Source organism: Aptenodytes patagonicus, chromosome 14 (assembly GCF_965638725.1).
Source record: "Aptenodytes patagonicus chromosome 14, bAptPat1.pri.cur, whole genome shotgun sequence".
Classification (NCBI taxonomy): Eukaryota; Metazoa; Chordata; class Aves; order Sphenisciformes; family Spheniscidae; genus Aptenodytes; species Aptenodytes patagonicus.
In genome coordinates, this window is record NC_134962.1 from 15,472,668 (window position 1) to 15,499,752 (window position 27,085).

At 49.2% G+C, this 27,085-nt stretch overlaps 1 protein-coding gene across 3 annotated transcripts in view; it reads left to right on the top strand.

Moving 5' to 3' along the window:
- The first annotated feature begins 5,433 nt into the window (after positions 1–5,433).
- The window catches only part of CBFA2T2 (CBFA2/RUNX1 partner transcriptional co-repressor 2), a 66,373-nt gene continuing 44,721 nt past the window's right edge, over positions 5,434–27,085 (top strand). For all 3 annotated transcript variants that reach the window (XR_012996525.1, XM_076352445.1, XM_076352446.1), the window contains exon 1: positions 5,434–5,493. Coding sequence is in view for 2 of the 3 variants with exons in the window: in XM_076352445.1 (XP_076208560.1) it covers positions 5,466–5,493 (28 nt within the window). In the remaining variant the exon portion in view is untranslated. The remainder of the gene's footprint in view (positions 5,494–27,085) is intronic.

Sequence of the window (27,085 nt, forward strand, 5' to 3'; positions counted from 1 at the left end):
CTTTATCTCATTTCCCACTCATTTTTATGACAGTAATTACTCTTTCTTCAGCATTTTTAGAGCTACACACACCTGCGAGATGAGAGATTTCCAAATAACATTTCCTCTTGCTCTTGCGTTCGCTGTTCTTTGATCAGACCCGTTAATCCTTGCCACTAGATTTGCCTGCCCTGTAGAGGGAATGGGAGGACTGAGCTGGTGTGGGACCTGGGAAGGGACAGCAAAGGGGTGAGGAAGAGGCAGGACGAGACTGAAGGAGCTGAGCTGTGGGGAGCAAGAACGGGCATACATCTTTGCCTGAGAGAGCTCATTCCAGCCCAGGGCCATGGTCACCAGCTGAGAACTGCCCCCACCTGGGAGCCATCCTGCTCCCTCCTTTTAACACGGGTCTGCAGAGAGGATAACAACCTTCGACTGCTCTCAGCTACCTCACCAGCTGCAGGGACAGAGTCTAGGAGGGATATCTAAGTGTTTCAGACCTTCTGGTGATCCACCTCGGTCCGTACCCTGCTGTACAGGGCCTCCCTTGGGGTGGGGGGTCACACAGATCCGCACTTTGGAAGAACAGGAGCGAGGCTGTGAAGTCCTGCTCCCAGAGACCGAGCTTCCCACCTGCAGCCACCCTTGCCATGTTGGTGGACAAGCTTTATTCAGAGGGGGACTCAAGGCCATGCAATGAAGGAGGTTTCCTTTGGTAGGACCTTTGCAGGAGCTGGGGCAGAAGCTGGAAGGAGCACAGTGAGTGAAAGAGGATCAAACCCAGAAGGGTGCTTTACATCGGTGCTCGGGTACGGGTGAGGATGTGGCAGGACAGCAAACAGAAATGAAAAAATGCGTCTTCAGAGCACAGCTCGCTCAGCGTGGCACGAGCTGTGGTGTGGGATGCCAGCAAATAAGCAGAGCAGATGCCAAGTGCCTGCTCATACGGCAAGCGCTGTTCCCCCATGCACCAAATAGAGGAGTACACCATGGAGAAACACATCATGACTTGACTGTTTGTCTGATACGCAATGAAATGTGATCATATGTTTAAAGATGATGGGGGCATTTCCTGAGTTGTGGAGTGCATGTGTGAATATTTTAAGAGGTTTTGTGTTTTATCGGCCCTAGATATACAACGTGTATAGTGGCTGTGTATTTATAGTCCTAAAAATGCTGTTTGCAAAACTGTGGATGCTCAGTCGGGTGTGATATAGGTATACATATTCAGACGTACATATCTACCTCTCTAGGATGCGTGTGCCCACATACTGCACTGGGCTGAGAAGTCTTCTGTCTCTTGTCCCGAATACATCACGTTTAAATGATTAAAAAAAAGGGTTCCAAACAAAGTCCATGTGCCTTTAGAGCTTCTTCTCTAATACACAAGCCTATTTCAAGGACATACAGAAACATCAGCTAAGTGAACAGGTGTTGCTCAGTTGGACACAGAATATAAATCCATACTCATAAAGGCTGGGTGGGTTTTTTTCTCTCAGAGCAAATAAACCCTGCTCTGTGTACCAATGTACCAACAGAGCAAAAATTCCAACTGCCCCCCTCCTTTGATGGCTATTGATGTTTCCCAACCCGCACCCCAGCTCCAGAGAGCACGAGACAAGCTCAGCTCACTGTATGGCTTAAAATCTGGGAGGCTGGAGGTGGGGAAGGGGTGTTCCCCACAGGGCAGGCTACAGCAGCGTGTGTCTCAGGGTGACATGGTCGCCCCACTCGCACACCGTCAGGATCCAGAGCTCATCCTCCCTACAGGACCATGCCCCAGGTCTCGCCCACAACCCTGGCACCACTCATCTCAGATCTCCTGAGAAAGAGCACGGAGAGCCCGTTCCCCCCTCACACCTCTCCATCTCTGTAGAAGACACTTGCTAGAGGAGTGGCAGGATGGCCGCATTTAAAACATGAGCTTGTTTCTGTGGGGAAGTCGCATATAACTACGGAAACATCCCCAAAGCTGCTGTCCTGAGCTCCTATGTCTTTCATTGGCATTGAGGTCTGCAAGATTAAGCCCTGTATGTACCCTGTCCTGGTACTCCGCAGGTATTATGAGTGTTATTTAGCACAATCCTCTCCTCTTTGGGGTTTCCCTCTGCAGCTGTTTCATCTTTAGAAACAAAGCAGCAATGCATGCAATGGAGCTGCTCTGTGCTCACCATGGCTTTACCTTGGGCAGCACCAAAGCTGTTGAACAGAAAGGAAGATGGAAATACATTAGCTCCTCTTTTGAAGCTTTCCCCAGCACATCTCAGCGCTCTGCTTTGCGGTCCCAGCCCTCCTCGCCTCCTCCCCGTTCCAAGCAGTGACACTTCACACCAGGGCATGTCCCCCCAAGGTCGTGGTGCCCGGGAGGGACAGGACACGGAGCAGGGCAGCAACGGCCCCACGCTGTCAGCACAGCAGTTCACATCTCCTTGTCTGCGCTCAGGCACATGGAGGGCTACAGCGTGGGTGAGCCTCGGGGAGATGCCAGGCTGCGGCTGGGGAGCACGGCCAGGTGGCTTGGGGACGTGATCCCATCACATTGGTGAAAGCCTCTGATGGAGCCCAGCCTGCCGCTCTCCTAGGGGCTTCACAGGCTTTGGAGACCAGCTAAATTAAAACAAAGCCCTTATCAGCACCCCACACAACAGCCCTTTCTGCTTCACCAGTGTAAATTTGGCCACAGCAAGGCTGTCAGATGACACTGAAATGAAGTGGTGGTAAACACAGGCCAGAGCCAAGCTGCAGCCAGCGTGGCAGGAGATAAGAGCTGCGCGGGGGATGCCGGCTCTGGCGGACAGGCTGGTCCAGGGAATCGCTGGTATCTCGCAAAGGGAGGAGGCAAAGCCACAAAGTTAAAATGAGGACGATGGGACTAGATGGATGCTTCTGTCATTTTAGTGCAAATTTGCATCTGCTCCATCATGGGACATCTGGGCCCAAGAGATGCCGATTCCTGGCCAGCAAAGTCAAAATGAGCCTGTGGCTCCCTGAGCAAATTCTAGAGCTAACCACTGCCAAGCTGCGGTGCGCCGCAGCTCACCCATAGCTGGGCTTTCAACAGGCTGCTGGCCAGCAACCACCAGCCCAGAACTGGGGGAGTTCAAACCCATTTTGTTGGGAGCATGGTCCTGCTGGGAAACAGCAGCCCTGACCTGTGTGCCCTTTTTTTCCCAAGAGCCGAGTAGGGCTCACAGCTCTTACTGCCTTGATTATACAGGCAGCAACTTGAGGGGATGGATAGTGCCTTAGGGCAGCCAGTTTGGATCTCCTGCTCCATCCCAAGAGCTCTCCTTCACTGGTGATGAGCTCTGCCAAGGCTGAGCCAAGAGACGGCAGGGCATCAAGAGCCACACTGGTACCAGCACGACTTGCTAACTGGTGGTGAGGACATCTACCTAGGACAGGAGACTGGGTCCTGGCCCTGCTTCCAGGACCGCATATATATTTTATTGCTGGGAACAGAAACCCCGGCTATAATCCAATTTGCAGACACATGATCTTCCTCCTACAGCTACTTTCAAGTCTTTTGGGAAATCCCTGACCCAGCTGGCCTACTTGCAGTTTCCCTAGAGAACACCTATCACGGCAAATCTCTCCAGGATGGGAGCAGGGTTCTGCTTAGTTTTCAGATGCCGATTGGACATCAGCACAAGGCTGCAGCCTCAACGAACCCCGGGCAGGACTCTCAGGCTCTCAGTGAAGCTCTCACGATCACAGACTCTGGCATTTCTGGGCTTTGAGGTAACCACCAGAGGTAAATGGCACTCAAGCTTCTGACTTTGCCAGAGTCAAAACACTCATGTCTTGGCTCTGACGTGGACATTTGACTTAACTTCTGGGTTTTTTTTCCATGTAAATCTAAATGTGTTTTCCTGTGGCCAGGCTCCCTGGGGCATTTGTGGAAAGGCAGAAGTGCTGGGAGACGAGGCAGGCCCGTTGAAGATCTCCTGACACACAGAGCTCCCTGGCCAACAAAGCCACATGTCCTGGTTTCGGCTGGGATAGAGTTAATTTCCTTCCTAGCAGCTGGTACAGTGCTGTGTTTTGGATTTAGGGTGAGAACAATGTTGATAACGCACCGATGTTTTAGTTGTTGCCAAGTAGTGCTTACACTAGTCAAGGACTTTCCAGCTTCCCATGCTCTACCGACTGAGCAGGCTGGAGGTGCACAAGAAGCTGGGAGGGGGCACAGCCAGGACAGCTGACCCCAACTGGCCAGAGGGACATTCCATACCATGGGACGTCATGCTCAGTACAGAAACTGGGGAAAGCTGGCCGGGGGGGCCGCTGCTCGGGAACTGGCTGGGCATCGGTCAGCGGGTGGTGAGCAATTGCACTGTGCATCACTTGCTTTGTATAGTTTTAGTATTATTATTACTATTATTACAATATTTAAATTATTAAACTGGTTTTATCTCAACCCACGAGTTTTCTCACTTTTACTCTTCCGATTCTCTCCTCCATCCCACCGGGGGGGCAGTGAGCAAGCGGCTGGGTGGGGCTCCGTTGCTGGCTGAGGTTAAACCACACCACCACAGCTAACCATGAGAGCTTGTAGCAAGACTTTCAGGTCCCTTCCCCCCCGCCCTTTCCGCAGAAGGACCATGGAGTTAGCTGGTCCTTGGGAAGAGCCCCATCCCGCCTTATTGCAGCCTTTCAATAGATAAAGCCTTGTACGAAAGGTGGAGACTTTTTACCAAGGCTTGTAGTGACAGAACAAGGGGCAGTGGTTTTAAACTGAAAGAGGGTCAGTTTAGTTTGGCTATAAGGAAGAAAGCTTTTACGATGAGGGTGGTGAGACACCGGTTGCCCAGAGTTGTTGATGCCCCGTCATTGGGGCATGAAGGTTGGATGGGGCTTTGAGCAACCTATTCTAGTGCAAGATATCCCTGGGGTTGGACTGGATGATCTCCAAAGGTCCTTTCCAACCCAAACCACTCCACGAGTCTTCACCCCGCTTGTCCTGCAACTCTTCAAACATCATCTCCAGGACCTGGTGTCCCTCCAGGCCGAGCCGGCCACCTCACCGAAACCACCCCCCCACACACCCCCCGGGGCATGGGGCTACAGCTGGGGTGTGGGAAGTGCCAGGAGGCATCTCAGACACTTTGGTTACAATACCTGAGGCCCCGGTGCTGGGCTGCGGACTTTGTCCGCAGCCCAGCACCGGGGCCTCAGGTATTGTAACACCTCCGTGTTAGCCGGGAGACCTCGGCGCAGAGGGGGGGAGAAGGTGAGATGCTTTTGGGGAGGCCATAAACCACAATTAGGCTAAAATTAATCATTAAATTCATCTATAAAGCGTCGCCTCTGACCAAACAGGGGGCCTCCTGCTCCGCTAACCGGCAGCAGTCCGGGCCTCCCGCGGCCTTGCCGGGGCGGGCCGGGTAGGCCGCGCCCCCGGTAGCGTCACGGCGAAGGGCCGGGCCGGGCCGGGCCGGTGGGGCCGCGGCGGGGAGCGGGAGGAGGCGCCGAGGAGCCGGGCGATGGTGGGGATCCCGGGCGGCTGCCAGTGTAAGAGCCGCGGCGCGGGGGGGGGAGGCGCCGACCCGCTCGGCGCCGCTCGGACGGGGGCGAAGGGCCTAGCGGGGCCGGGGCCGGGGCCGGGCGGCGGGGACGCCTCGGCCTGGCCGGGCCTCGGGCGGCGGGGGGCGGCGCGGCCGGAGTGGGGAAGTGGGGTGCAACGGTGGTGCCGGCCCCGCCGCCGGGCTCGGCCCCCCCGGGTCTCCCCTGCCCGGCCGGGGGGGTGCAGGGAGGGGTGCTGCGCCCTGTTCGGCTCTTCCAGCTGCACACGTTTATATATAAAAACGTATAATATACGTGTTTGGTTAGCGTATATTTATCAGCATGCGGTTCATCGCCCGCAAAGTGTGAGGCAGCCGGGCCGAGAGCGGCCTTGGGGACTGCCACCTGCAAAACCAGCCCGGCAGCAGCCCTGTGGGGTGGCCCGCTGGGTTTATTTTTAATTTCCAGGCTGGGTGGGTTTTCGTGACCCAGCGCCGGCGCAGGGCAGGGCGGGCAGCGGCCGGGCTGCTGCCTGCAGCCCCCGGGGTCACCCCGTCGCTTGGCCAGGAGCAGGCGGGTGGGTTCGGCGGTGGCCAAACCCATAGTGTGCACTCAGATGGGCAGCGGCTGGGTGCGGGTGTGCCTATGTGAAGCCTGTCTGTTGCAGCATCCTCTGCTACTTGGGGTTGGGAAGGTGAATAGCTGGAGCTCCGTTTTCATTAATTTCTCAAAACAGGAGGTTTGTTTCCAGAAGAGTTGCACTCTCTCTGAAAGCGATGCGGTCGGCAGGGGAGCAGGGAAGCGCGTTGCTGCTGCCAAGGAGCAGGGTAGATGGTTAGCCTGTGCCTCTCACCATATTAACCTCCTGATCATTTTTGTCATCTGTGCTTGTGCGCACAGCATTTGTTTATCCACAATCGGGAATGGAGTGTGAGCTGTCCCGGGCTGAGGAACGAGGTGCTGGATGGAGCCGTGATGTCCGTGGGTAACGGATATCCAGGCTGACAGCCTGGATGGGCCATTTTGCACACGGGCTGGATCACGGCCTCGAGGCAACTCTGTTGATAAGTCATAGTTCAGTGAAGGGAGAAAAGCAGTTAAAAGTGTATCCCAAATCTCAGAGGAAATGAGGGAATTTTAAAATGAAGTGTGGTTGCTCATAAGGAAGCAACATAAAGATAGATGCTGACGCTAATGTGGAAACCACCCTGAAAGCTGCATTCCTGATACGGAGAAGGAATTACCAAGTGATGGAAATTGCAGAGGGTGGGTGAATACTTTATTGTGCTGCTTAGTGCAAAATGTGTGATGTTCGGAGTGAGGTTGTTATCCCTTAAGGCAGTTACAAATTAGTCTGTCAAAGCGTGCAGACTTGAAACAGACAGTGGCCCAGGCGGCTGCCACGGGAGGAGGGCACAGCAGTGAGCAAGCCGTGTTAACATCCACGTGGGTTTGCAGAACCCTGGTACCTGATTGACGGGCTCCTAACCTTGCTGCCAGGGAGGGCTCTTCGTTTTGTCTGCCTTGAAGAAAAGGCCCCACAGAAGGAGCTCGGGTGAGATCATCTGCTTTAACCTCGCTGTCCAAAAGTCAGCCCTTTGTGCCTGATCTCCTTTCTCCAAGCTCCCTTTGCAGTCACAGCGGAGGAACAGGCACTTCTGAGGGTGATTCATCTCACCAGTCTTGGACACCTCTCTCTGGATGAGATGAATTACTCACTGGAGGTGCCTGGGCTTTTTCATTGACTGCAAGGGGAGTCCAGGATAACTGGCTCAGGCTTTGGCAACGAGAAGTTAGATGAAACAAATCCCACGCGGTGTGTCTGCTCGTGGTACAGCTTGATGGTGTATGCAGAGACTGGTCAGATTCCCTGTTTCTCTTAGACTGAGCACTGGGAGGAGACGGGCCTTTGAAATCCTACCTAAAAATAATTGAAGCTAAGGGAGAGAGCGATCTTGCGCCTAAAGCCGTAGCTTCAGAGTGGGTATGTGAAACCAGTTCCTCTCTCAGCTGTGGCACTTTCTGCAGCCTTGGGCAAGTTGTTTGAATGTCTTTCTGGATTGTGGCAGGAATGTATAAATGTCTATGTAGCTGCTCGGTTTTGCAATATGAAACCATGTCTGAGAGTAGGGCTTTTCATCTGGGTCCCGTTGACAGAAGCAGGTCAGGAAGCGATTGCGCTGGCCTTATGCCAGCAGGTACAGCAAGGCCGTAGCCCCTGGCCAGAGAGGGTGACAAGCACCTGGGGTGCTTCGGATGACTCAGCGGCAGCTACAGCATCATTTCTTATGCAGCTTTAATATGCCTGTGGCTCAGCATCCATGGGTGAAGTGCTAGTGATAACCCTGGTGAGCCATACAGCTGTTTTATAAGGATAAGCACATAAATATGCGTTACAGCCTTCGGCAGCTTTATAAATAGAGCAGGTAACGATGTCCTGTTAGCGCCAGTTATTGAACAGGCTAAACACTGGCCCAAGACATCACTTAGTTCTTGGGCCTAGTGTCTGCCCAAGAACACTGTTGGATTTTATCTTTGGGCTCAAGAAAGTGAATAATCAGCTGTAGACTCATAATTTTTATAAGCACGAATTATATGTGTTGCCTTCGTTATCAGCCCAGTGATTTCTGCTGTATTATAAATACAGTTACTGGCAATGTCAGGAGGTTGCTTGGTTTCTTTGGGTATGTATTACAGAGAAGTGGTTCAGTGGTCAGTGTGAAACTAATGATCCAGAAAGAAAGGAGAAATGTGGGACTGCTTTGAAACTTTGGGATGTTCCATATTAGTTTAAGGCACATACTGACTCTCGTGAACATGCCTTTCTTACATGGATATTTCCAATGGGCAGAAATTAAAATGGATCTTTCAGGGACTTAGTCTTGATATTCATATGCTGTAAAATAAAAGGCTTAAGTTGTTACTCTTCCCTTGCATCAGTGTTCGGGAGAGTGAAATATACTGACTTTTTAAAGCAGTCAGAAAAAAGAAAAAGGTTTTTTTTTTTATTTGCAGCTTCTCTGAGGATAGAAAAGAGCATATACCTCAGGTAGAGCTCATGTAGTTGACTCTCTTAAAAGCAGGACTGGAGTGGAATAGTAAGCTGAGTACGGTTTCCATCAGCCTGAGCTGCCAAGGCTTCGCAGCTACCTTGAGATGTTGCCGTAAGCCACTCAAGTGGGAGAGGGGAGAAGGACTGCTCGGGTTTCCCTTTTGCTGTCAAGAACCGGAGGTGACCTCCTTGACTTCAGAAGAAGGAGGTGGCTGTAAAACTCATGCAAGTGAGAGTGAATCTGTCTCTCCCCCTCTGATACAGAAAGTCCCGGAGGCAGTGCTTCCACCCAGACAGGTGATTGACCTGGAACTCTTCCAGACTGAAAAACACCTTCCTGAAGGCACTTGTCCAGCCAGTGTCTGGGGCAGAAAATGTCTCCTGTGTCCCTGTCACCTTCCCATCCCTCCCTGCTGCACCCCACATATGTGCACACCCATGTCCGATTCAGCTACGAAAGTGTCACTGGACATTCGTTTTGGCTGTATTTATGCACTCCAGGTTAATCAGCCCTGACCTTAGAGCTTAGCTAAAATGTTCTTTACTCCATTTCATGTTCTTCTAGAGAGAGAAGCACCAACTTCTACAGGTAGTAACTTATCCGGCGATTGGACTTTGAGGTCAAAATCTGCACATTTTCCTCAAAGACGTGCTTTGCAGTCTTGGTATAATTTAAAGGATCAGTCTATTCAGGCAGGGATTTTCTCCAGTATAAATTTATGTTGGTATTTAAGACAGTAGTTGATAATAGCCCTCAACCTTAGTTTACAAGGATATTTTCAGAAGATAAATGGCATGCTGTAGTCTTGACTTTGGGTCCATTGGTGACACTTTGAAGCTTTTTGAAATATTACAGAATTCTCTCATTACAGGTATGGTTCTGAATGGATAGCGTAGCATTAGCCATTTTTTTTCTGTGGATGTCATAAAATAATCGGACAAATACTTAGTGAATGCTTGCAGAAATACTGCTGCTTTTCTCCGAGTGGACTCGATAGATGCACCAGTTTGTTAGCATCAATACCAGCTTCTCCCTGAACTAAATACATCTGCATTTTTTAATCCTTGTGATCTCTTGGGAGTTGGTCTGTCACTTCCTAATAGCGTACCTAGTTGCTGTGGCAGCAAGTTCCTCCAAATATATCACCTGGGACACTTCTGCCTGGCTTTTGTATGTGTTTTATCACGCCATTTCTGACAGGAGGCAACAAGGGGAGGAGAAGGAGGTATAAAATCCTAAAGGAGGGAAAAACAGGGAGGCTGTACGTGGTTGGTGGACATGGGAGTAGGCTGCTCTGGCCAGGGACTGGCGAGGGATGGTTGGGTCGAGCAGTCGCCAGCACTGATGGGACTGGGCTGGTGGCAGACAGCAGCTCAGCAGCGCTGGGGAGCTCATCCAGGGACCCTCCTGACGCCCGCCTGGCCGGCAGAGACTCTTCAGATGCCTTATCAGGAGTGGTGAGCACACAAATGTTTAGCCTAATAACTCATTACATCCCGGCTATCCTTTGTGTCTGTTAGCCAACAAATATTTGCTTTATACTTCTAAATTGTTGTGCATCCTGCCTGCAGAGCCTCTTTGCATCTGGCTGGAGGCGCTTGAACAAACGGAGGTGGAAGAGGGGCTGTAGTGTGGGGTACATCGGTACGGTCGCAGTTGTTGTCCTGGGTGGGCAGAGCTCCGGGACACTTGCAGTTGTTGGCTTGGAGCACGGTCAGCTTTCTTTTCTTACCTGAGTATTGTGGGATACAATATTTTGTGGCTATATTCTTGGGAGCAAACATTTCGGTGGGTCTTGGTTAAGCTGAAACTTAATTTAACACCTTTTTAAAGGATGGGGATATCTCAGCCTGGGGCATTTCCAGGTGCGGATGAGATTAATTCACTTATCTTAGGTGATGGCAGGTAATTGCGTGTGCTGGGGAGATACTGTAGTCAGGATGTTAAAACACAAAGAAGTCAAATGGCTCCCATGTTCCTCCCCCGCTGTGCAAGCTCTTTTGCATTAAAACACCCCGTCTAGCAGATCTGCAGGCAGGAGTCTTCCCTCCTCCTCCTCCCTGATTAGGTTTGGTGGGGGCCAAGAAGCCACTGATGAATTGTGACTGTAAAGCGCTGAACTTTGGGGGAAGATGGAAAAAACCTTCAGAACATTTGCCGCCCTGGCAGCGTGTACGTGGGTTGGTAATGGGGTTTATCTTCTGACATCATTAGGATCTCTGACATTTCTAGCTTAGAAACAATAACTGGCCTTATCCGTCGTCATGTTTTTCTAATTAAAGACAAAGCTTGGTAAATATTTTTTAAATGATTGAATTTCCCAAGTATGGAAAACACATGTTGGGAGTCAGGCTGGCTGCGTCCAATGCGCCTTTTCCCATAGCGTCCCTTGGAGCACGCGAGTGCAAATACAGATTTAGAGCTGTGGGTGACAGGTTTATCTGGGATGATTGGCAAGGATTTATAAACCAGGAGGGGATTTACTTCGCTCTCCCTCCTTCCTCTTCCCCCTTCTCTCCCCCCCTCCACGACCCCCGTCTCAGAAATAGGAAATTGGGATCACATTAAACCCTAATTGGTTTGGCTCCAGCGCTAGTTCGGTGGCTGCCAAATAGTTAATTTATTGCGTGAGAGTTTGGCCATGTGTTGAGAGGCAAATTTGCTTGAAGCAAGGGATCTTTGTAAACTGTACATCCATTCCCGTGCCAGGTCCTGTTTACAGCGGCACTGGAGCGGGATGCGGGAGGTGCTTTCCATACCCATCCCGGCAGGATGGCGAGGGGGGAGACCCTGCTGCGGGGCTGCCTTTCTGCCTTCCTCACTCCCCAGCCGAAACGCTTTCAGGAATAGTTGCCTAAAAGAGCTTAAAGTGGTTTTAGCTGGACTTGGCGATCGACGTTTGGAAACCGCCAGCTAGATAAGACGTGGGAGGCTCTCAAGAGAATAAATGCATCTGTTTGGGAGATAACAGCAGGCCTGGGCTGTCACCGCGGAGCAGGGCCAGGTGGGGAGTCCCCGGGGGTGGCAAGATGGCTTTTCCTGGATGATGTGAGGAGGGGCAAACGGGAAGCAGGCGTATCTGGCTGGCTTCCCATGGCCCTGCAGAAGCCCTCCTTGTTCCTGCCCTTCTCCGTGAGGTCGGTGGCTGTCGGACATCCCAGGTTTGTCGTTGCTTGCTGTTGGATCCCAGGCATCTAGTTGCGTTTGGCTCCTGTGAAGGTTTCTGGAGGTTGGGCTCCAGCAGAAGAGCTTGGATGGGCTTGAAGGACAAGCAGCCCTTACTTAGGCTATCGCCGACACTGCGTTCACTGGCACTTGTGAAAGGGAGTTATTTGGATTAAAGAGGATGCTGCAGCCTGAGTTAAAGACTCTCACTGCTAGTGTGGCTCCAGTTTTGGAGTGTGATTTGAAAGAGGCTGTGTAAGGAATAAATCCATGTCTGTAGCATTTTCTTTCATTTCTCGCTGAGTTAAATAACAAACTTTGTGTAAGGGAGCTGCTTCCAGTTCTGAGGCAACAGAATTATTACCGCCGCGCTCAGCAGCGCCCTTTCTGTGTCAGCTGCTATTTCCATTGTGAACTTGATACCTGAAGGCTCAATATTGTGATCCTTTAATTTTCAGCTGCTAAAACGTACCATGTGAGTTGGCTAAAAGGGAAGAGCTCAGAGGGGAATTTGAAATAGTTATGCTGTGGGAGCAGTGTGTTTCTTTGGGTATTTCTTAAGTGCTGAGTGTTTAGGAGAAATTGATAGGTAGTAGCAATGCACTCTTAGCAATACTTTTCCTTCTGTAGCTCTTGCTTCCTGGGATGTAATAAAATCCATTAAGTTCTATTTATGATCTAAGGCCCAATATAGTAATAGTTTTATTTGGATAATTGTGGCTGTTCTACCGATAATCAGAATACTGAACACTTCCAGGCGTACTGCAAAACCCAGGCTGTGTATTTAGGGGGGTGCAGGGTTGGCACGGCCAAATGTTAGCCAGTTTTTCTGAGGAGTCAGAAAGACATCAGTTCAACAAAAAAAAGCCTGCATCAAGCCGAGCATCTTTGTAGGAAGGCAACTCCTGCCTGCAGCTGCTGCGCTGGGGCTGTGCTGCCCTGGATTTGCCAGCCATAGCATGGTGGTGCTAGCAGGGTTAGGCAGGCAAAAGGGAGACAAATTGGACAGGTATTGGAAGCAAACAACGATGGTTTGTTTTGGCGAGCATCTTTTCATCCTGAGGTCTGAAGGCAGGTTATACATTCATCAGGGAGCCACTCCCCACTTGTGCATCTCCTGCTTAGTTTGAAATGCAGCCATTTCTGGGATGAGCTCCCCTAATTACTTTAAAGTACATGATACTTCCACCACTTTTGGCAGGAAGGAAGGAGGAATACTGTGCTCCATCGCCAGACAAAATAGAAATCAACAATTGGGATTTTTCTCAACAAGCGGATCTATCTTCTCTGCCATTAAATCCGAGTTGGATGGAAGCCTTGTGCCCATTTTGCTTTCGCGATGCGAGCATGGCATTCTGCAGCATGCAGCCCGTGTTCACGCGAAGATTTACAGCAGCAAATTCTAGCCAGAAATTCTTTCTAGCGCTTTGCTTTCCTTCTGCTGTTTGCTTCCCTCTTCGCACTACAGATGCTAATGGATCACCTTCCCGTGGTGAGTAACGATACACGCTGTACTTTACGTTGTGCTGAGAAACTCTGTCGTCTTCAGGAAGGTTCTTTCAGAGATGCATTCCCACTCCTAAACCATCGCAGATCAGGCAGCACTGAAAAGCCTTCGAGCCCAGCTTGAGATCACTCGTGTCAGCCTAAACACCTACCTCCTGTTTGAGCCTGGGCACGTACTTGAGTGTTTGTGCCACGGTTGGGTGCATGTACAAGCTGATGCATACAGGTTTCTAGCTTTCTGTGCATTCTCTACTCTCTTCTTCCTCCTCTTCATAGATGGAAGTTGTATTAAACTTGATGTCCTCAGTGCAGAGCCGTCCACTTCCCAGGACCAATTTTTTTTGCCAGGAGACCTGCTTAGAGCTGGAGAGAAAAGGCAGCAATCTGGAGGATGGTTTCCAGAAAAAAAAAATCACAGCAAATTTGTGGCAACCACGAAGCAAACTAGTTTAGCAGATCTGGGAGAGCATCCCCGGGACCTTCGCGGAGATGAAACCATTCAGGGCTGTGGGATGGAGAAGCATAGAGGCAGGAACAGATCCTGTACCTGGTCTCTGCTGTCATCTGTGCATCCATTTCTCCAGCCAAGCCACTCCTCACCTGTAAAGGTGTACACAGAAAGGAGGGGTGACAATTTAGAGATGCAGGCAGTGGCTTGTTCACGGAGCTTGTAAATCTGACTATGGGGTATGAGGGACTGCAAATCAGCATCACACAAAACTGAATTCTTGGTGGATTGTCTGCATCCATTTACCACTGTTCGTTTACTCCTCTGCTGCAAAAACCTGACTCCAGATTACTGCCCTTAGTCCACCTGAGTCTTCACATTTCAGAATACACTGATTGGTGCCTTTTTTTCCCCCAGGGGATGATTTTTTCTATGAAAGTGTGGTCTGCCCTCTGTATCTAGGTATGCTGAGCACCTAGAAGTTAATTTGATGGACTCTTCTTAGACAGCAGCGGATACCCCTCTTTTGGAAAGCCTATGGATGAGGACCTTGCAAAGGGAGCGGCAGAGGTGACCTGCGCCTGCTTTGATTTTAGCATTGCCATCCCTGCCGCCCATATCTAACAGCACCCGCTTGGCCTTGCACTGGTTTTGCACTGTGGTACTCCTAAAATGTTCACAGGCACTTGTCCATCCTTTTTCTACTTGAATATACTTGTGTCATTGAACAAACCTTTTTTTTCCCCTGTGTAATACTGATTTTAGAAAGTGGAGAAATAAAACCTCTTTGTGCATGTGAATGGGTAAACAACTATCAGAGCACACAAACTGTTGGGCAAGTAATTTTTAGATGTCTCTTTATTTGCCTGCTACCAGTTTTATTTAAATCTTAAGTCTTCAGTCACAGCAGCTACTGTGTTCATCAGGTTTTATTTCCCATTTAATAATTACAGCAGTTTCCCTTGAGCCCTGTACCTCTAATTAAGAAAGCTAAGTTTGATATGAAGTTAACAGAATGAAATTTGTTATATTTTTATGGTAAAATATGCTCACAAAAATAACATTTGTAGACTCAGTCACTACTCCTGAACATTGTTTACCACATCTCCTTGATCCTTCATCGGTGCTGATGACTTTTCTGATGGTGTATGGACAGTTGAGCAAATCATCAGAGACCAGGATCTCATCCATGCAGAAATTCTTGCCTTCGGTCTCATAGATACCATGCAAGATAGGTTGGTTGGCATAAGATCTCCGCTTTCCCTTTTGCATGTGTCAATAAGGTTTGCCTCAGTTCCCACCAGCACTGCACTTTTACTGTCCTGCCGGTGCTCTTGGTGGTGTAAGGTGGCCCAGGAAGCCCTGGAGAACCTGGCAGCACCGCAGGGAGCTGGTCCTGCTTCAGGTGGACTCTGGGCAGATGTGACCCAGTCACCATCCAGGCTCCGAGAGCCCCATTTGGTGAAAGCCCGTTGTTATTTCAGGAATATTTCCGATGTTCAGTGACCTGTGAGTGAGCCCTGTTAGGAACAGCCACCAGAGGGGCACCTCCCCGCACCGTGCCGCTGGGCTGCAGCGGTACCTCGGTGCCTCCCCAAATGCACGCCTCCCTCGGCAGAATTTTGCAGCAAGTTACTTTTTGTGCTCCTTTGTGCAGGATTTCTATAGCCGTTGCTGGTTCCCCTCAGTCTGAAGGCCAGGGCGATGGCAGACAGCCCCAAAGAAAAGCAAAAAAAAAACCCAGATGGGACGAGAAGCGGTGGCATGCATGGGCTTGTTCAGGTGACCACCTGCAGCAGCCTTCTCTCTGCTGACTCTGCTCCTCCAACATGGGGTGAGTCTGTAGATCAGCAGGAACAACAGGGATGGGGACAGATCTGCCTGCGTCCACGCAGCACGCCAAGAATTTAAGTCCGTCATGGACGGTACTGTCCAAATGGCTGTGCTTCTCCGAGCAGCGGCTCCGTGAATGGAAATGCACCTCTTTGCACCTGTTTTATAACACAGAAGCAAAATACTCGGGGCATCCAAATAGTTTATACCCTGACAAACAAATCTGGCAGTGGGAGCATGAGTTTCTATCTCATTAAGCTGTTGGCAAAGCTCTGGTAATTCCAGATACAGTCACTGATACAGCGCAGGAATTATCCCTCGACACGACTGTTGTCAGGTCAGAGCATCACTGTTTTTTCTCAGCAGTTGTGTGTTTATACTTGAAGGTAAAAGAAAGTGTTGAAATGTCAATTTATTGGGTTCTTCTCTGGTGCCGGAGCAAGGTCTCGCGAGGTCAGAAAACAAGTGTCTGAGGATTTCTGTACAATGAACATAAAGTGGATTTTTACGTCTAAGTTGTAATGAGGAACTGTTTTCAAAGCTAACTTTTTTTTAATGCAAAACCTGGCACTGATTCTCAGTTTTGCAGAGACTTGAAGGTTCAGCTTGGAGGTCACCAGCTCAGCTGCAGCCCAGGTTGGCTTTGACAAAGCTCCTGCCATTTCACAGCTGTTTGTCGGTCTGTATGAAATCAGCTGGTGGTTTTGGTCCACTTTCTTGGGGACAGGTCGGCTGTACCACAGTTGATCCCATTTTTGGCACTCAGGAAGTGCACCGTGAGTTGGAGAGATGGAGTTGGATGAGCCAGAGATTGTGGTGTCCTCTGGCTCCTCCGGCAGGCAGAGAATGAGGCGTTTTGTTGAAGGGTTGGCACGCAGATGTCAATAGGCATGGGAAATTTGCCTCCAGTGCTGTTACAGATTTTACAGCGTCTTGCAAACAAGAAAGAGAAGTCTGCTCTCCGTGCCTCGTGTTAAGTTACATGGCTTGAGACAGGTGCATACAAAATTCATTTTAGAGGTCCATCGTCCAGTCCCTGAGACTAAGGAATGTTTTAGTAGGGCTTTTATAAAATTTTATGCTTTATCAAAGGTCCTATTGTTTCCTCATTAAAGCAGGATTATCCCTCTGGGATTAGCTGTTCTGCATGGGTCAAGAAGACAGCCACACTCCATTTTCATAGTAAACTTCTGCCTGCCTGCAGAGATGTACTGTGAAACAGCCAAAGCAAGTGGGAGGCTGAGTACCCAGGAGGCTCAGGGATGCAGGTGTTTGGAAACGGGACCCAAGAGGAGCTTTTACAAATGTCGGATTGATCGGACCCTACTCTTGAACACATGGAAGAATTTTAGTGGGCTGCACCTCCAGCACTTCTTCTTATCATTCAAACATCCTGTCGCTGAGACTCCTGACGTTAAACAGCCTCTGTCGTTGGTGCGAACCTTAGGGCGTGAATTTGGAGCTTTTCCATATGCTGAAACAAGGAGGCAGGAAAACCTTTTAATTTGCACAAGGATCTTCTATAGTCAATACAAGTTGACCCCGCAGGCTTTCTTGAACTAATTCCTGTCAGTTTGTCTTTGCAAGATCTAATTTTTGCCCTCAAATTACCTCCTTTCTTCCAAAAGCGTATTACATCTCATGGATATTTTTTCCCGTATGACTACGATTCTGAATTAGGTTCAAGTCATCTAAAAATCACTGCTAAGTAACAGATAGCTTCTTTTACTGATGCTGGAGTGTCCAGACGTTTGGAGCCTATTGGGAAGTGGTTTTGTTTGGGTTTTTTTAAGTGCACTGTCTGTCTCTACAGTTTGTAGTCGCAGAGTTGCATATTCTTGTGTTCCTAATATAAACATTGTCATCACTGAACAAGGACTTGCAGGAAAAATGGTGAAAAGAAATGCTGAAGCAGCACTGCTAATCGGGTAGATGTATTACACTGCTGTTTAGTTGTAAGAAGTTTCCAAGAAGAAGAATGAACTCTTGGACTAGAAACCTGCTCCGACTGCAGTATTAACTTGAAGAGAGGTGTTATTTGAAATGGCTGCTGTAAAAATCCCTCAGAAAATGGTTTTAGAACTTATCTTGCTCTGCTCATAATGACGTTCCCTAGAGTATATGTATTTGTCATCTATTTTTCTAGATCTGCAGAGAAGTAAAATTCAAAGTACTCGCGCCATAGCTTGGAGCATCAGGTCAAACATGAGCAGCCAACAGCACGCGTGGTCTGCCTTCCCCTGCACCGAGCAGAGCATCCTGCGAGCCTTGCTGCCAGGCACGCATCATGGTGGCTGGGCTCAGTTGCAATGATGCTGGAGAAGCTGCAGCATGCCGTCCTCGCGCCCGCCCCGGGCTGGGCTGAGTCCCACCAGCAGCCCTGGTTGGGTTGGTGCAACCCAAAGCTGTTGTGCGAGGTGTACAGCTGGTTGTAAGTGTACGATCGTTCGGGCATTTGATGGTGGTCTACAGCCCTGAGTAGGACCAGTGGTGTATCTGTCACTCATCTCATCTCTTTTTGGTGGCTGGTTAGTGGAAAGCTGACCGTGGGCATTAACTGTATGTAAAAGAGTCATGCTGAACTCAAAACTCGGCGTGCAGCATTTCAGGTTACTTGGGCTCAAAGCAGCCAAGTTATTAACCACGAACACAACATTTTTAATCCAAATACTGATACGGCCTTAAGTAGGGCAGGAGCTGCTCTAACCCTAATCTCCCCCTGCAGTGCAGGGCAGGGCTGCAGCAGGCCAGGTGTTTGCCTTTAACTGCAGCTGCTCCATCTGCAGAAGCAGGTGGAGACGTTCAGGACCCTCGGCAAAACACAGCTGGGAAAAGTTAAGAGCAGCCCCGCAACGTGCTAGTTCACCTGGGCAGAGTGCACCCCGAAGCAGAATTGCCGTTGATAAACACGGCTTCACCTCAGCGATGGCTCTGGGTAGGATTAATGAAATGAAGAGGAAGTAAATGTATGCTTGAGCTGTTTGTTTTTTTTTTTCTCAGTAGCAACACAGCCAAATTAAATCAGCTATTTCCAGAATGCTGCCTTTTAACTGCCTGTGCCATCAAACCCAACCCCACTTCGGAGAAGCTTTGCTGATGAACATCTCTTTTTCATCTCCTACTCCAGGTTTTTATTATTGTTTTTTAAATTGTTTCTTTCTTATTTTTTCAGCTGAGATCTGTTTTTTTAAATATATAACTCATGGTGTAGAAAATCAAGATTTTGACAGCTGTTGAAGTTTCAAGTTTAGTAAATCTGAGTTTTGGATTGAAGGTAATTTTTGGCTTCTTCCTCTTTCCCCTATGTGCATGTTAATTAACTTCAACATACAGACATTTGACCTCTTCTAGCTCTTGACAGTTGTCTGAACACGTGCGTCCGGTGCGTGGGGTGGAAGACCTCTGACTTCTTTGATGTGATGCTCTCGCCAAACACTCCTTTCAGTCTATTGAAAAATCTTCTCTTTGTACCATCTCAAGTGTTTTTCAGCATATGACTTATCAGGTTTGTGGGAGCAGGCAGAGGCAGGGCGTGCTGGGCATGCACGAAGCAGTGCAGGGTGCTGAGTGCTCGCTCTGCTCCCTCCACTGCTGCAGGGAGCTTGCCAGGAGGAGCACAAAGCACGAGCGGGTCCCCCTTTCTCCTGCGTAGAAATGATAAGGGATCTAATGGCTCCTGTCCCTTTGCGTAGGGACCGTGTCACCTGGATGTAAAATGCTCGGATCCAGGGCAGGCAGCTCCTTGGTAATGGTGTGTTTCCTCCTAAGCACTTAAGATGGAAAAATAAGTTTGGGGAACTTTGCATGAGTCTCTCCTCCCCGTCTCTGACTCCGTTGGGAATTTTGTTGTTAGTGCCGCTGGGTTGATACAGAAAGAGCTCGAATGCCCAGGAAGTGAGTGGAGATGCTCACCTCTGGGTGAGGTGGGTCACCCTAAATCTGTGCTGGGCACAGCTACGGCTGAACGTGTTGAGTGCAGACATGGTGGTGCTGGAGGGAGCTGATGCCTGCAGCAATTACAGGCTTCCTCTTTAGCTGGGTCGGTCTCGAGCTTCTGCATGTTAAATCCTGAAAGTTTTTAAAGGTGAGTGGGTTGTGTGCTTTGTCAGCCTGGTTTTCTTCAGCGGTTTCTCTTGGGAGAAGCTAGCTGTATTTTTTTGAGACTTGATTTTCTGTACCTGTTGTGTTTTGTTGAATGAGTTTGTTTCGGAACAATCTTCTGATTGAATCATTCTTCTGTTGGAAAAATGTCCATTTGTCAAGACAGAAGCTTTCCCTGGGACCAATACGTGCTCAGGAGATCAGAAACCACCCATGGCGCACTGTACTTGTATCTACTGAACTCTACAACATGGCCTAAATAAATATTTACTGATTTGAATATGGTTCTTTGGCATCCTGGTAGAGCGCTGGCTGCTTGACCTTTGGCTGTCCTGATGTGTCCTTGTTTTGTGTAATTTTTGAAAGAGGGTTGGATTTTTTTGTTTGGCTTGGGGTTTTTTTTAATAACCATATGGAAGGGGAAGATTTTAAGTCCAGGTTTCACAGGATGGGGCTGTTTCTGCCCAGGCCTCGTGCTTGCTGAAGGCAGTGAGTGGTATCCTCAACTCAAGGCTTAGCATTTGAAGTTTTACTTGACAGTGTGGCTTTTCTGCATGGGGAAGTTGCTGCAAAATTCGGGTGTGAATTTGCAGCGTACCAGCTGCTGCACTAACACCATCTGCAGAGATGCGCAGGGTGCTGGAACGGCTTTGTGCAAATCAGCTTTCTGCTCTTCCCTTTCAGGGAGGCTTCGAGGTGGCACTGCTGCCAGAGATCTGCTCTGCAGCTGGCACAGCCCTGCTTCGGGGTTAAAGCGAGCTGCCGCTACCTACGCTTTCTGGTTATGGGCTGTGGTTTCACCATCACTCAAACCTCTCCAGTTGCTGGTGGCTGCAGAGAAGAGGGGGCTTGATCTGGGGTTGAGCTCGAGGGGGGAGGATGGATCCTGGTGGATCCTAGCAGGTCCCAGTGGATCCAGCAGCACCACCAGACACCACTATGGTCCCGTGTGTGTGCTTGTTGGGAGGGAAGGGCCCCGGTGTGACCGTGGGCCGAGGTTGGCTGCTGACCCTTGGAGGAACAGTGTAATGGGAATGACAAGGGATTTGGACCAGAGGAGAAAAATTCATGTTAGCGCCTGAATATAGTTTTTCATCCTCTTAAAATTCTTCTGTTTCTTTGAAGTGTGAATCGCAGATGCTAAAAAAGTATTTTTCCAGACATGGCTATGCTGTCTTGCTGTGTATTTTCCACCTAATTGCTGAATTATTGTTTTCCTTCTGGCCTTCAATTTTTTTCATAGTTTTATCTTTTTGTCTGGATGTTTTACATGGCTAAAACTCGTTCCTATCTAGCATACCAATCTGAGAACTCCCACATGAGACAGCGTCCCCACCGAGCTATTGCATAGGACAGGAATGCTGGCTTTTTTTCCTGGAAACTTGTAAACATGAACTTCCTGTTGACACGAGCTGTAAATCTGCAAATAGGCTCTGCTTCCGACAGAAGATGAAGGTAATAAAATTTCAGGTCCTCATTCACTGTGCCTGGTCCTCCTCGAGCTGCGTCCCAGCACCCCAGAGGCAGTGGAAGCGCGGAGGCATGGGAGGGAACCTGCTGGTTGCCCTGCACCTCTGGAAATGAGTCTTTCCTTATTTTTTTACTCCCTTTTCTGTAGGCACCCAAATACAGATACAATCCTAATAGAGGCCAGTTGGAGAATCTCAAAACCCTAATGACCCTAAAATGATGCTTCTTTGCTTGTTTTCTCCTTTCGTTTCTCCCTGCCTCTCCTACCACAGAGCTGATCTTCAGTTTTGGGGAGTTAACTCTATCCTACATCCAAACCAGGCATTTTTGGATAATGAGCTGGCGGAATTCTGGGAGCTATTAGAAGACTTTGCATGTTACCTGTGTCACTTAATCTTGCTGTTATTTCTACCTCCAAGGGGAGATCTGGTGGGACGCGTAACCCACGCTAGTTGTTGGTTTTCCCCTTCTACGCTTAATGCTTCGCCCTTCTGCATTTCGTGCAGTAGCAGCTCACGAGCCTCATCCCATGTGGGGCTGGGGGCCTGACCCAGGGGCTGGGGGCTCCCAGCAGCAGCCGGCTGCTCTCTCTGCCTTGTAACGCTGATGCAACGTGAAGCTGGGGCTAGCGAGCCGTATGCTTTACCTTCCTTCTGCTGGCACCAAGACAAGCGTGCCCGCAGCTTGCTGGGGGAAGATGCAGTAGCGCACAGAGAATAGCCACCTGGTTCCCTGTGCCAGGTGATTTTTGGAGGCTGATGCATGCTTTATTTCTGGGTAGGTAGCAGAGGCAGGTAGCAGACGCCCAGGCAGGTGGCTGAGCTCGGTGGATGCCGTGGGCTTGTAGTGGTTGAGCATGACCATGCTGATCTTCAGGATCGACTGTTGGGGATGCTGAGGCTTCTTTGTGCTATCAGGGAAGGGATGGAAGCAGGCGAGGGGCTGGGAGATGGTGGAAGCAGAGAATGGAAGCAGAGATAAGGCAAAAAAAGATATTAAAAGCATGGTAGTGGAAAGGGAAAAAGGATCTAGAAAGGAAGGAGGAGTGGTTACAGGACATGGAAACGAGGAACAACAGACAGGATAAAAGGAAGATCTGGATGGAGGCTGAACTCTCTTAATAAGCATCCCATTAATTAATACTTTCTCATGCGGCAGCACCGGGGTGTGGATGAAATCCAGCCCTTCTCAGCCTGACCTCCACGCTCTCCTCGCTCGCCGCTGTGCTGGTTTCTCCTTGGCTTCCCGCCCTAAGCGAAACCACAACCTTTCCGACTTCTCCAGGCAGAATGAAAGGCACATGGCAGCGGTGTAAGAGGAGCCTCTCGCAGTCGTCTGCGCTTGGGTGGGCGTGCTGGTTCTTTCGTAAACTAATAGCTCCCAGCAGTGCTACTAAATCAGACTTGGTGGAGCCGGGAGCGGAGAGTTGGAATGCCGGGCCAGGCGCAAGGGGCTGCGCTGGGTTGTTTCTTTTTTTTTTTTTCTTTTTCTTTCCCCAAATCCACCATTTGTTAGGTCCAAAGGGCCAACTGACAGCAGGAGAGGGAGCTGGCAAGGATGGACTTTGCAAAAAAAAAAAAAAAAAAAAAAAAGTTTAAAAAATAAAAATAAAACCCCGTTCAAACCATAATTTTTTGTTGTTGTTTGGCGAGGTGAAAAGAGAGGGAGCCCCACTCAGTGCTAAACCTGCAAAGCCAACAAACTGGGATGCTACTGGAAAGTCCTGCTTAAAATCCTGAACTGCTGGTTTTAATTGATAAAATGAACAAAGCAACGGGGATTATTTTTTTTAAGCGTCTTAAAGACAGGCTGTGGTTTGGGTGAGAAACTTAGGGGTTTTTATTTTATTTTTTTTTAAATCAAGGTTACCAGGTTAGTGACAACTAATTACCAAGAAAATAAACCTCCTTTGGTGCCTGTCCGATGCCAGGACATGGCTAGGCAATGAGATGGGGAGTTACCACCTCCTCTGAAGGGCCAGGCAAGGACCAGAGCCCCAACAGCACCCTCCCAGGGACTGGAGGGGAGGGAAGCTCAGCATGAAGGGGGAAAGGATTCTGTTAAAGCAGCCCAAGATAAAGAAAGAAAAGCCGTTATCAGGGGAAAAGCTGCAGCCTGCAGGAGGGAAGTCACCGGTGGAGGGAGGTGCAGGAAGCGAGCTGGGGCGTAATGACCCTGCTGCAGGGAAGGGGCTTGGGATCCATCACATGCATTTTATTGCTCATATTTTTGATTGTAAATGCTGCCCTTTCTGGGATGAGGCCAAACCCACAAGTTCTGCTAACAAGTCCTGCTTTGATAAGCTTTAACGTGTCCTTTCTTAATTGTTAAAGATCTTCTACAGGGGAGGTGGTGGGGAGCACTGACAGCCCAGACTTCAGAGTGGGGTGTCTGATCCAGGGACACAGCTCTCAAAGCCCATCATCTCACCTGCAAAAGGGAGGAGTTCTGCTTCCAAAGCTTGTCTGCACCATAAACACACGCTAAAGGGCCTGGCCCCCTAAGGACTCGGGTGAAAATGTCGGATCTAGGCAGTTAACTGGGTTTTCTGGAGTAGCAGGATGGTGTCCGAGTCAGCTGCAGCAGAGCGCTCCACCAGCACAGCTTCCAAAGCCAGAAATGCTCCTGATCCCCCACCTGGCATGTTGATGATGATGAGGGACACCAAAATTACAATTGGAGGGGAGTGGGCGTATGTATTTTAACAAATCTCTGTAATCGAAGGGAGCTGCTATTGATCTGGAAAATACCGTCAAGCTGCAGAGCTGTTGGACTAGACTTAATCCTCTGCAGGCTGGGTTTTACTCTCTCCAAATAGGATTACTAATTTTTTCCATATTTCTGTGTTTGGTTTAAATACCCGTGACAGCTACAGAGGCTTGGATTTCTAATCAGAGCAAGGGTGTTAGATTTGGGAATTGGTGTGTCGTTTTGAGGGAGATTTTTTGGCGAGGACATCAGTTCCTGGGTGTTTTTTCTTTACTTATATGGGCATATAGCGGGAATAAGGTAGCTTTTGCTTGGGTGCCCCCCCCTCCCCCCCCCCCAGCCCTAAATCAGTGGCCAGAAGTAAAGTTTCAGAAACTTCTTTAGGTTGTGCTTAATTCCTTGTTGCACCTTTGTTCCCACTGTTTTTTCGCGATGTCTGATCGTAATTGTTCTGGGTGTAAATTCTGCCAGCTCAGTTAAGGCCAACTTTTAATGTTTTTTCCTTTCTCTAGGCAGTATTGAAATGGCACAAAAGCCAAACACAACTCGCGTTCACTCCTGAAGGAGGCAATATGATTAGATTTACTTGACAAATTAAGCTTGTTAACATAATCTGCCATGTGCTAATTTAAATAATGGCTGTATTGAAAAGAGGATGTTTGTTAAATGTGATAAATTTGCTAGGAATGGAGAGGTCTAATCTCTGTTTGGGGAGGGTGTGTGCCTCTGTCTGCTGAGCTCGAACTCAAGTCAGTGAGCCTCCCATGCAACCCCACCAGCATCGCTTCAAAGGGAGCAGTCCCTTCTTGGCTCCGCTGACTTGTAAGTAAGGCATAAAGAAGGCAATAAAATGTTTGACTTTCCTGCCAGACCTGAGCCTGGAGGAGGAGGAGGATCCCAATTGGTTTCCATCGGATTCCAGTTAGCATGAATTTACGGTTTCCACTTAGCCTGATAAATGGCTTTGGCTGCCTTGGTGCATTTGGATTTATTTTTCTGTGCGATGGAAAGTGGTCAGCTTAAAAAGGCAAAGGCTTTCCAGGGTTGCCGTGAATACAAGTGAAACTTCTTTCTGAGGTAAGAAGACAGCAGGCAAAAAAAAAAAGCTGCGGCGCGTCATGAAATATGGGTGGAACTGAAGAGAAGTAAGAAGTAGTTTGGGTCTCGTGCTTGCTGTGGCAGTGGGCTGTGATAGGCATAAAAATTCCACTGGAAACTGGAAAAATTCTTCAGATTTCCTCGCTTTCCTCAGAAACCACACTGAGCAGCAGGTATCAATAGCTCCCAGTGTTCAAACTTTGTTTGCATCGTTCTTTCCATGGAACATTCCCATGAGAAGAACGCAGAAGCAGATTCATGTGGTAAGCTGGGGAAAGCAGTTTCTCCCATGCTGCCTGCAGTCCTCCTTCCTTCCACTGTAGTGGTGATGTCTGGGTTACAAATTCTATTTTAACGCATATTTGGGGAGCAGGCTAGCCTCTTGGTTATGTACAGGTGCTGCTCGAGGTCGGTAGATAACATGTCTCGGTGTCTTCTATTAGTGTGTCACCTCTGCTTCGCCCTGCTCCGTTTGCAAAGGCGGTGGCCGAGCAGGGCATGGCGTGCAGGATGCTTTCTCCTGGCTTGCTTTGCAATAACGGGAGCTGCCGTGTCGGTGCTGCTGGAGAGACCGGCTGATGGCGGCATCCTTGCCTGCGGCTCCATGGACCTGCCTCTGTCGGCAGTGAGCTCAGGGATGGGTCACAGTTTGGGTGAGCTTAGGGATGGGTCACGGTTTGGGCGAGCTTAGGCACATGGGTCATGTTTAAGATAGAATCCATGAGCTGTTCAAAGGAGGCTTTGCAACAGCTTCTACTCAGGGCGTGCAGGTGTCCCCCCCTTTAGTTTTTATGCCTTGAGAGCCCAAACCCACACGTGTATCTTCCTTATTCTGAGGCTGAGCTGTGAGGCCTGGCATATTCCTGCCCCAACCCTGGCCAGAAGTGGGGACGTCTGTCCTGAGGATGTTGGGGTTTTGGTAGAAGTTGGCCTGTGGACACCATGGCAAAGAGTGCGTACGTTTTCATAAAGGTTTATGAAGTCAAATCATTGTAACTATACTTAAAATACTTGGAGTGGCCTCAGTTTTTGACGTTTCAAACTACTTTAGGTTGTAAAAATAGGGAAAAGACTTATTTGGCCATGGGGCCACAAATGGTAGTTACAACCCAGTTGTCATAGTTGGGGACAGCTTTTGTTTATGTGAAGTGAAACATTTACAAGCTGTTGAGGTCCTTAAGTTAAAATATGATTAAAAAAAGAAGGTGGGGGAACATCTAATGCTAGTTACCTATTTCAAATAAACCCTCCAAACCTCAGGCCATCCCATGTACCTTCTAAGAGCACTTTCTCTTGGTTCTGGACTTTGACCCAGAGACCTTGCAGCTCCCAGGCTGCATCTCTTGAGCATCTTCTGTTTGTCATGCAGCATCCCCCTCCTCTCTCGTGCTCGGACCGAGGTCAGCTTTTGAATTCACTGGCCAGTTTCAGGCTGGTTTGGTGATGTCGGGACAGGGCTGGGCAGGGAATAGTGGTATCTGCTGCTAAATGCTTAATGCCTTAAGCATAGGGCCGCATCTGTCTGGCTGGTACCATCTCCACTGGGGGCAAAGCTGCAACACGAGCTCGCTCCTTATAAGATATCAGAGAATCCACGTGAGAGCCACTGCTGTTGGGACGACCCCAGCCGGGGAGGGTTCCTGTTGGGGACCTCACAGCGTGAGGTGCTGGGGAGCAAATCAGGAGATGCAAGTCCATAGGAAAATAACTATTAATTCTGGTGCTTGTGGAGCTGCTTGGTTTTTGTCTCCCTTCATTGTATAATTTAGAGATGATTTTTCCATTTCGTCTTATGAAATATTGAGAGCTTCAATATTTTGCGCAACCTTCATCAAGTATCAGAAGCCCCAGCGAGCTAAACTTTCTGAAATTAAATGTTTTATTGACGTGCCTTGCCAGCAGCCCAACCAGCAGGGACTGGGGCGCAGAAAGAAGTGGGTGCCAGGAGGCGCTGGTGGATCTGCCTGCAGTGTCTGCCTGTTCCTAACCCGCTTTGCTGCCTGAGCATCGCTTCGCAGGGTGCTCCAGGTATCCGTGCGCTGATACTTGATTGTGATTCACTTTTTTTTTTTTTTTTTTTAAATGAAGCATGTGAAATCCCTGCTCTTAGTTGAAGTTTGGAGGTGGGAGGGTAGGTGTAAATCTGTGTCCCCCCTGCCTGCAGCCAGGCTGTCCTTCTCGGAGCCATGTGCTCGCCCAGCCAAGGCTGCAGCAGCTT